The sequence below is a fragment of the Hibiscus syriacus genome, unplaced genomic scaffold, assembly GCF_006381635.1.
Source record: "Hibiscus syriacus cultivar Baekdansim isolate YM2019G1 unplaced genomic scaffold, ASM638163v2 tig00110777_pilon, whole genome shotgun sequence".
NCBI lineage: Eukaryota > Viridiplantae > Streptophyta > Magnoliopsida > Malvales > Malvaceae > Hibiscus > Hibiscus syriacus.
In genome coordinates, this window is record NW_024062858.1 from 1,741,124 (window position 1) to 1,751,622 (window position 10,499).

Here is a 10,499-nt window from a genome sequence, read left to right on the forward strand (position 1 = left end):
GGTGCGTGCATTAGTCCCACGCAACGCCCGAGCAGCGTCGTCGTAAGCTCGAGCTGCATTCTCGGCAGTATCGAAAGTTCCGAGCCAAAGCCTAACCTTTTGCGAAGAATCCTTGATCTCAGCCACCCATCTACCTGATGGTCTCTGCCTAACCCCAACAAATCTATGGTGTCCTCTGGATGATGACTTCTTTCGGCCACGAACTCCGGCAGAAGTGGTCATAGTTAATTACTCCCTTTATGGAACCTCTTAGTAGAAGAGGTTTGGCTCCTTTATAATCGCTGAATCTGAAAGGGAATCTTTGGTTTGCCATTAGTAGACAACGAAGAAAATGGCAAAACCTGGTGCGATGTCGACTGCAGGCCTGGTTGTTTCCATCGACGCAAATACTACAATACAACAGCAGCCAATACATCTCAAATATCAATTATTTTTAATCAAATGCTAGCTGTTTGTTATTCAATACCAAGTCCTAAAGACAACAAATACTAAAACTTTAATATACGAAAAATATTGTAAATAAAAAATATAATTTAAAAAAATATTAATGATTCTTCGATTATAAGAGGTTATATTGTTGAGTTTCTCAACTATTAAATGTTACAAAATTATCCTCCGACTATAGAGCGTTATTTTATTGAGTCTTCCGACTATTAAAAGTTACAAAATGATCATATGACTATTTATATGTTCCAAACTTATCATTTTCTGTTAAAAAATTGATGGTTGTTTAAGTTGGACGTTAACTTACAGGTTGTGATATCATAAAAATCATATTTTAATGATGTTTTAGTATCGACGTTGCTTTCAAGCACTGATTTGACGACATAATGTTTTAAGTACTAATTCGACGACATAATATAAACGGAGAGATGATACACAAAATGCAACTCAAACGGTTCTGTGATAAAATTATATCATATTTCATTCAACAAATTAATGTCTAATTTATATGGCTGCCAAATATTTTAACGAAAAAAGACAAGTTTAGAATATATGAATAGTCAAGTAACCATTTTATAACTTTTAATAATTAAAGAACTCAACAAAATAACGTCTTATAATTAGGAGATCATTTATAACTTTTTGATAAAAAAACTCAATAAAATAACTCTATATAGAGATATATTATTTGTGTACTTTTCCTAAAGAATAATATATTATTTTTTTAACTTCAAAACTGGGTCGTTTTAGCCGAAATGAAAGCAACATAAAGCCCATAATCCAACTCTTATTCTTTAAGTGAGAAATCATTTTCAGGTACGTATAAACCCAATTAGGTTTGGGGTTTTGTGCAAGGTGAGTGTAGTTGGGGAGGGGAGACAGAGAGAGACAGAGAGAGACAGAGAGAGAGAGAGAGAGAGAGGGAGGTGAAGCTGAAGACCATACTTTCTTCAGAGACCATGGACATCCCCGATGGTGTTAGCATCAAGGTTAATGCCAAGATTATCGAGGTTGAAGGCCTCAGGTGAAAGCTCACCCGCAACTTCAAACACCTAAACCTCGACTTCCATCTCATCAAGGACGAGGAAACCGGCAAGCGCAAGCTCAGGATCGAGGCTTGGTTCGGTTCCAGGAAGACCAGTTCTGCCATTCGCACCGCTCTCAGCCACGTCGAGAATCTCATCGCCGGTGTTACCAAGGGTTACCGTTACAAGATGAGATTCGTCTATTCCCACTTTCCCATCAACGCCTCCATCACAAACGGCAACAAGTCCATCGAGATCTGTAATTTCCTCGGCGAGAAGAAGGTCATCAGTCTCTCTCTCTTCCCACCACCATTTCATTCTTTTACATGAAACATGAAATTATTATATTTTTATCAGGAGCGAAAGGTGGATATGTTGGAAGGGGTATCTATTGTTCGATCAGAGAAGGTGAAGGATGAGATCGCTTTGGATGGTAATGATGTTGAACTTGTATCTCGATCAGCAGCTTTGATAAACCAGGTACCCCCATCTCATTTACTTAAAGCTTAAAGCTTTGGTTTAATAATCTGACTGTTGGGTCTTTGGATTGGATGAACAGAAATGCCATGTGAAGAACAAGGACATTAGGAAGTTCCTTGATGGTATCTATGTTAGTGAGAAGGGAAGGATCGCCGAAGAGGAATGATTGTTCATCTCATGACATCAATACTTGTAGCGTTGCTCTCATAGAACAAAGAAGTATTTATTTATCCTTTGGATTTCTTTTTTACTACAATAGTGTTCTCTTTTTTGGTGCTTTGTACAATTTTTCTTTACTCATCAAGCAAATGCAAGTGCTCTTTCTTTAGACTAGAGGAAGATGCCGCTACAACCGGGGACAATTTTCTAAAATTTTAGGAGGGGTCAAATTTTTAAAATTTTAATAGGGTGAAAAAGATTTTTTAAAAAAAAATTACAATGAAAAAAATAAAATATGTTAATTTTAAATTTTCATGTGACGAATGTACTTGTATCCTCGATCCATCCCTAACTACAATAAATGTGTTTTAGACTGACCATTCATTTGTGGAGCTTGCAATTGAATATATCTTCCAATCACCGCTATGAGGATTGACTCCATCTGCAAAACTGTTGGCATAGTGCTTTGCCCAAGTCAAATATATCTGAAACAAATCATCAAAGAAGATTTGATCCCCATAATTTACAGATGTTTCTTTGTTTTCATGCCTACCAAACAAGAGAAGAAAAGAATATGTATATGAAGTGTAGTCTGCTCTATTATATTCTAAAGGTATAATGTCAAAATTTGCCTCAAATGTTTATCAAATAATTAGTTTGGGTCATATACTTGAGCATTTTGGTCTCCAATATTTTATTTTGGAGCAAAAAGATCATCCTATGAAAATCATTAATTAACAAATGATTAATACTCTTAAAATAGAGTTTTTTTTTATCATAAAATGAAACGTTGAGAGTTAAATTTTTTTTAAAAAAAGAAATAAATACCAAAATGACTATTTGGTCAAATGTCAATAGTCGTTTTATCATAAAATGAGACGTTGGGACTCAAATATTAAAAAAATATAGATTAAAATAATTATTTTAATAAATGTTGAGAGATTAATTTTAATATTATATTTATTAAATCATTTTGTTGAATTTGATATCACATTTATTTAATTATCAAAATCCTTATTATTAGTAATTTTAGAAAATAATTTTTATTGGTTGAATCTAATCACATTCGAATAACTTTTAATTTTAAAAAGATAACCAATATTGAATAAGAAATTTGCTTGGATAAGGAGTCAGACAACATCAGCATCAATATCTTAATGTTGATGGCTAACAGAATAGGGAAAAGATTGGGATGTGGGGGCAGCCTACTTGAACAAGCCGGGCTTAAGTGTTCAAATGTGTCATCCCACAAAACTATATATAATATCCCTCAAGATTGGAATGGTATTGAGATTCAATAATCTAATGAGTGGACTGAATAATAAAAAATATATTGTTTTCCATAAATGATAAAAATTCGAGTTATTGGATATGTATGTGTTGTCACGGACTAAGAAAAATTATAAAAAATATTATCTTATAATTATTTAAAATTAATAAGAAAAATGTCAATTCTCTAATTATACGGTGATCCAATTCACATGAATCTATCAGCCTAGTGTAATCTATTGAAAACTTCAAGTATGCTTATATGATCCCCCATCATTCATAAAATGGTGCATTTTATATTGCCGGCAATGGCCAACCATTTGCATTGTGCTTTGGGTTGGGGGACAAAAATCACGAAAATTTGGAATTGTAGTAAATCAATTCATAAAAAACGCCACTTTGCTGAATGGCAAACGCTCGCAACTTTTCACGAACGTGTGACTAACCGTTGCTTCTTAGTAGACCAACACACAAGACAAGTGCAATAATATATGGCATATCTACATCGTTTGGCCATTCAAAGTCATAAAAAAATTCAATTCGACACAAATTTTTTTAAAATTCGAATCGATACTGATATTTTCTTTTACCTCTAAAACTACTCATTAATCAGTTCAAATGTCTATTTAAATTTAAATTATGATAATAAGTTCAATAAGAAATTTAGATTGATAATAAGCTATAAATAAATATGAAACTCTTAGCACATAAATATTATGTTAGAGTAGTTTGATTAATGACATAATTAGAAAATTTAGATTGTATAATTAATTTTTTTATTAAAATAGTGTTCATATTTTTTTTAAATTAATGTTAATTTTATTTTAATATTTTTATATAAATTTTATATTTCTTCTACAGAAAAAATAGGGTGTGAAGCGAATCTCTGGTGACTGGTAGGTGTTTGAATATATGAGAAACGAAAAGGTTGGAAGCTAAAAAGCAGGTGGGGAAATGGAAGGGAGAGAAATGAGGCTGTTCACTCTCCTCTGAATTCTCAACTTCTTCACCCATTTTTGTCCATTCTTTAGACCAAATCCACTCTCTCTTTACCTCAATTCTCTCCCTTCTGTCCTTATATTCAATCCCATCTTTGTAAACAAAACCTCCCAAGCCCCATTGTTAACGTAAATACATGTCTTTAAGTAGTACCATCGTCCCTTCTTTCTCAAAATACAACACTACTCACCTACTACACTAATGGCGGATATCTCATGCTTTCCTCTTTCATGGTACTCTCTTATCTATTATTATACTATTTGTTTATATATTTAAACAAAGTTCCATGTACCCTTCTTACAGAAACTTTCTTATTTGGAGTTGGAAGTTCCAGCAGAACTAAATCATCTTCTTCAGGTACCATATTATCATCTTGTTTTATCTGTCAAATTTCCCCTTGTTCTGATCTTTTTTGGAATATTGTTTGTTAGCTTGTGATGAGATAAACTGGGAAAATCGTGATGGCGAGAGACTACAGTGGTTCGCAAATGCATCATCAGCTTGAAGCAAAGAGGAGGCGTCTCACATGGATTCTGGGGGTTAGTGCCCTCTGCATATTGTTCTATGTGTTGGGCGCTTGGCAGGCGACTCCCAGTACTCAATACGACTTATACACTAAAGTTGGTTGTAATAATAATACGGCTATGTCGGACAACAATGGCAATGCAAGTCTCAGTAATCCATCGATAGACTTGGATTTTGCTAGCCATCATCAGATCGATATCGAGAGTTCGAAAACAGTGAGTCAATTCCCACCGTGTGACATGTCTTACAGCGAGTACACTCCTTGCCAAGATAAAGTAAGGGGACGGAAATTCGACCGCGACATGATGAAATATCGAGAGAGGCATTGTCCCTCCAAGGAAGAACTGCTACTCTGCCTTATACCGGCCCCGCCGAATTATAAGACCCCTTTTAAATGGCCTCAGAGCCGTGATTATGCCTGGTACAACAATATCCCTCATAAAGAACTCAGCATTGAGAAGGCGATCCAGAATTGGATTCAAGTAGAGGGTGATCGTTTCAGATTCCCCGGGGGAGGCACCATGTTCCCTCGGGGAGCTGATGCATACATCGATGACATTGGTGAGCTCATTCCTCTTACTGATGGAAGAATCAGAACAGCTGTTGATACCGGCTGCGGGGTAAGTAATGGAAATCCCTTTGCTATTACAGATACCATATATACTTTTGGCCTATGTTAATAACTTGTACTTGAACTGTGTACTGATTGCCTTTTCTGATTCTTTTCTTCATTCCTCTGCTGTTAGGTTGCAAGCTTCGGTGCTTACTTGTTGAAGAGGAATATCTTGACAATGTCTTTTGCTCCAAGAGATACACACGAAGCGCAGGTCCAGTTTGCGCTGGAACGCGGAGTTCCTGCGATGATCGGAATCATGGGTTCACAGAGGCTTCCTTATCCAGCGAGGGCTTTTGACTTGGCTCATTGTTCCCGTTGTTTGATTCCTTGGTCAAAGAATGGTAAGACATCTCAATATCCTTAAAGATGACATTGTTGTATATATTAGCTAATGGTTTCATTTAATTGGGGATAGATGGCTTGTATCTCACGGAAGTGGATCGAATTCTAAGGCCTGGAGGTTACTGGGTGCTCTCTGGTCCTCCTATCCGCTGGAAGAATTATTGGAGAGGGTGGGAAAGGACAAAAGAGGACTTAAAACAAGAGCAAGATGAGATCGAAGACACCGCCAAACGCCTATGCTGGAAGAAAGTGACTGAACACAATGATCTAGCTATTTGGCAAAAGCCTATCAACCACCGTGAGTGTGTTAAATTTAAGAAGCGCCATGGAACACCACCCCTGTGCAAATCACAGAATCCGGATACAGCTTGGTACTCTCTTTAGTCCTTTGATTTAGGTACACATAAAGACCCTTTGAGTCTCATTTTCCTTGTCATTTGTGGTAAAAAAGGTATAGAAATTTGGAAGCTTGCATAACCCCACTTCCAGAAGCAACACATGCAACTGATGTTGCTGGTGGTGAACTACTAAAATGGCCGGGGCGTGTTGTTGCTGTCCCTCCTAGAATTAGCCGTGGCCTAGTACAAGGCATCAGTGTCGATAGATTCGTGGAAGACAGGGAACTGTGGCATGAAAAGATAGCACATTACAATCGACTTATTACTCCCTTTCGTTCCGGACGACATCGGAATATCATGGACATGAATGCCAACTTTGGGGGATTTGCAGCTGCATTGTCAAAGTATCCAGTGTGGGTCATGAATGTTGTACCTGAAAATTCAGATCCTGACACTTTGGGAATCATTTATGAACGAGGTCTAATTGGTACGTACCAGGATTGGTGTGAAGGATTCTCAACATATCCAAGAACGTACGACCTCATCCATGCGAATGGCGTGTTTACCATGTATCAAGACAGGTAAATGTTGTCCCCCCCCCCTTTTGCAGACAGTTGATAAATATTTTTCCATGTGATTGAACTTGTGTAAATATGTACATTGATTGAAGGTGTGACATGACTTACATCTTGTTGGAAATGGATCGGATTCTGCGGCCAGAAGGGACGGTTATATTCCGGGACACGGTGGAGCTGCTAGTGAAGATAAAGAGTATAACAGATGGAATGAGGTGGAAGGCTCAGATCGTGGACCATGAGAGCGGACCCTTCAATCCTGAGAAAATTCTTGTTGCTGTTAAAACATACTGGACTGGAGAAGCAACACACAAGCAGCCCTAGTAAACATTTATAGTTTCCTCTCCTCTTAGCACTCCCTGTCTCTCTCTTTTCATCTTGGCAACATAGTATCAAGTCACTGAGATTTCACCCCCTCCAACATAATTCTTCCTTTCTCTAAGAGTAAAAGGGTAGGTTTAAATTTTAAAAAATTGTGCATTTTATTTATGCAATGTAAATGTATGCCATTTTCTTCACATCTCTCTATTTTTCTCAATGCTTTTAATGATTGTAGGATTAGCTAAACAGTCTTTGCATTACTGAGTAGTAGGGTATAAATAAACATAACATTCGATGAATTGTTCGTGAACTAATCATTTATGTTTACTTATTAAGTTAAATAAATAAGTATAAACAAAATTTTTATGTTCGTTTAAGAAACGAATAAACACGAACAAATGTGCGTTCGATTCATTTATGTTCACAAACAAGCTCGTTTATCAAGTTCCTATTTCTTTTTTCTTTTTTTACATTTTAAATATTGGTGAAAGTAGGGGCTAAATTGAACACTGAGTGAACTTTGAAGTTCAAACTGTAAAACCTAAGGAGATTAAGGACTAATAGCATAATTTCACTAGTTTTCTTTTACTTGCAAATAAAAAAAGATAAAAAAAACAAACAAACACATTACGAACCTATAAATGAACATGTTTATGAATGTTAATCTAATCAAATACGAACACAATAAAAGATAAACAAATGAACATGAACATGATATTAAAAAGGGAAAACTATTAATTTCATCATTCACCTTTTACTTAATTTCTGTTTTAGTCTTTCAACTATTTTTTTTTTAAAATCATACCTAACATTATGTTTTGGTTCTGTTTTGATCATCCACTGTTAAAAAACTGACGGTGATACTGACATGGTATTTTCTATTATTTTTAAATGGTGACATGGAGTTACCTTATGATGACAAGTCAATATCATTGTTAATATTTTAATGACGAGTGACCGAAATAGAACAAAAATATAACATTAAATATGATTTTATTATTCAAACCTTCAATTTTACAAATAAATAATATACCTCAAGTTTTAAAATATTCATTATTTTCTAATAGATTGTTTGTTTCTAGAATCATTTTTCATCTACTTGTGTAGTTTGCTTTGTGTATATGACATTGTTAATCCCTTTTCAATAGTCTAGGATGATTATAAATTAATATTTGTTTATAATTTTTTAATTAATTATCAACACATATATATTCTACATATATAGTCGCTCGAATCCAAAACTTATAAAAAATATTTTTTTATCATTGAAAAGTTCATATCAAACTTTTACTTAAGTTGCATTAATCGTATTATAGGCAGTGGTTTGATTAATTGTTGGAATGAAAAGCCCAGACCAAATTAACAAGGGCTTTTGGTTCATGGGATTGAAACAGAACCCAAGAATGCCTCAAAATCTGGTTTGATTTTGCAATTTGTTTGTTTGAGAAAAGCAAAATCCTATTTGTTTCACACCTATATTCAATGACGGATCCGTGGTTTTTTTAGGGTGGAGACGTGTTCATCTTAAACTCGATTTTTTTATTAATTATTTATTTGATTGATGATGCTCATCTTACTAAAAAAATTTTGTGTTATTAATATATACATACTCACATTAAAAAATATTTCTACATGGGTGACTGCTATTTTCCTACTTTACATTGCTTCAATCATTCAATTATACAAAATCGACCGGTGCTTATGGTTCACACTTCAATCAACACAGTTTTTGTTACAATTATTAGTATTTGTGTGATGGTGAGCTCGCGGTTGCCACCAACCAGTCTAACTTTGGTCTCGGCTTTTACATGGGCCCTATCTTAATCATGTAATTCTATTCCCTTCCTGGAAACGGACACTTTGTTATCTCTCATCCCATTTCAACTGAGTTGTGGTGTTCATTGAAACACGCATCCCACCACACTGTGCTTCATTATAACTCCTCCAATAATGCACGTATGCTCCAGCTTTGCTAGCTCTTCAAAGTGATGACTTTTGGTAAATATGTTAATGCCATTGAGACTGTAGTGTTAATGCCATTGGGTGCTTGTTTTGTCATTGTTCAATAGTACAAGTCTGACTTTAATGTTCTTTGAGTTTGTTTCACCTACTTCACCGGGATGTGTTAACTAAAAGCAGGGTTTCTTTTTTACACATGTAAGCTTTGTTAAGGGACATATGCATGATTTTGTATAGGCAGAGACCGATGTACATAGTAAGTGGAAGGGTTTCTTGTGTCTCTCTAATTTTTTTGTCTAATAGTATTTTATATCCTTATCAATTTAGACTTCAGTAAAGTTAGACTTTTATCCCTTTTAATTTTTTAAATTGAATACATAATAAATCTTTATTATTTTGAACTTGAGTATTTTGTCCCTCTTAATATTTGAATCTAGTCGTATAGTTTTGACTGGTTTTTCTTCTCTAATGTTTCTTGTTTTTTTTTTTCTTTTGATAAATACTTCTTCTGTTTCTATGTGTGCATGGGTTGCGTTTACTGCAAGGATTAATGCAAGATTGTCTTTTTGTGTTAGGCATGATACTAGGTGAAAGTGATGACTCAATCCCATGGTAATTATTTAGTAAATAATGTAGGTTTGATTGTGATATTTGGATTAGAATCAGCTGCTGAAATTCATTTTCTTGTCTCTGTCTCACTTGCGTCTCGGCATAAAGCTTGTGCTAATGGAGTGCTCATCATTAGTTGATGGGTTGATATGCTATTTCACCTCTCTAAACGACATAAATCTATATGACTGACTTTTTCTTTGTACAAGTGTCATCTGCACAACGTTACACGTCATGCTGATTAAAAATTGTGGCTTCTGCTTATTGCCTATTCAATTGAAAGTAAAAGGTAAAATATATAAAACAAGGGGTTGAGAATTGGAGTTTACTCGATGGAAAATGTAAAATGGAAGGTTCTTCTTCATGTAGGTTTTGGATTCGAGTAACTCGGTCCATAGGTGTATGCGTTCTTAATCGGTTAAAGAAATTTTAAACAGAAGTTATCTTATAATCATCTCAGACTATTTAAAAAAATTAATCATGAGTAAACTACAATCATGATCACTAACTATTGTCAAATTTTAATTTGACTACTAATCTTTTAGTTTTGTCAATCAGATCACTTAACTATTTAAATGATGTCAATCAAGTCATTTGACGTTAATATTTGGCGGAGGAACTGACGTTGTAGTTAACAAAATTGATATAATTACACATTTCATCATCAATGCTTACACATTCTATCGATAAATTTATTGAATTAAATTAAAATTAAGAACAAATTAATTGATAGAATGTGTAAGTATTGAGGATCAAAATTAGTTTAAACTTTTTATTTGGATTTTGATATGTGTTTTATTTAGTTATTATTTTGACTTTAAATTGCTCCTTAATTGTT

General features: G+C 34.6%; 1 protein-coding gene and 1 pseudogene across 1 annotated transcript; both read left to right on the forward strand.

Annotated features, from left to right (window-relative positions):
• Positions 1-331: 331 nt before the first annotated feature.
• LOC120140002 lies at positions 332-2,155 on the forward strand (annotated as a pseudogene).
• A 2,627-nt stretch (positions 2,156-4,782) lies between these two features.
• Positions 4,783-7,151, forward strand: LOC120139923 (probable methyltransferase PMT17). Its single transcript, XM_039155020.1, has 5 exons — positions 4,783-5,521; positions 5,648-5,858; positions 5,933-6,230; positions 6,311-6,778; positions 6,868-7,151. Exons 1-5 carry the CDS (start codon positions 4,838-4,840, stop codon positions 7,094-7,096), a joined length of 1,890 nt encoding a protein of 629 aa, XP_039010951.1. The 5' UTR covers positions 4,783-4,837; the 3' UTR covers positions 7,097-7,151.
• The last annotated feature ends 3,348 nt before the right edge of the window (positions 7,152-10,499 follow it).

Excerpts from the sequence above, each read along its gene's own strand:
- LOC120139923 (XM_039155020.1), top strand. The coding sequence starts at position 4,838 with ATGGCGAGAGACTACAGTGGTTCGCAAATGCATCATCAGCTTGAAGCA. Across the intron at positions 5,522-5,647 it reads CTGTTGATACCGGCTGCGGG|GTTGCAAGCTTCGGTGCTTA; the intron begins GTAAGTAATGGA and ends CTCTGCTGTTAG. Across the intron at positions 5,859-5,932 it reads GATTCCTTGGTCAAAGAATG|ATGGCTTGTATCTCACGGAA; the intron begins GTAAGACATCTC and ends AATTGGGGATAG.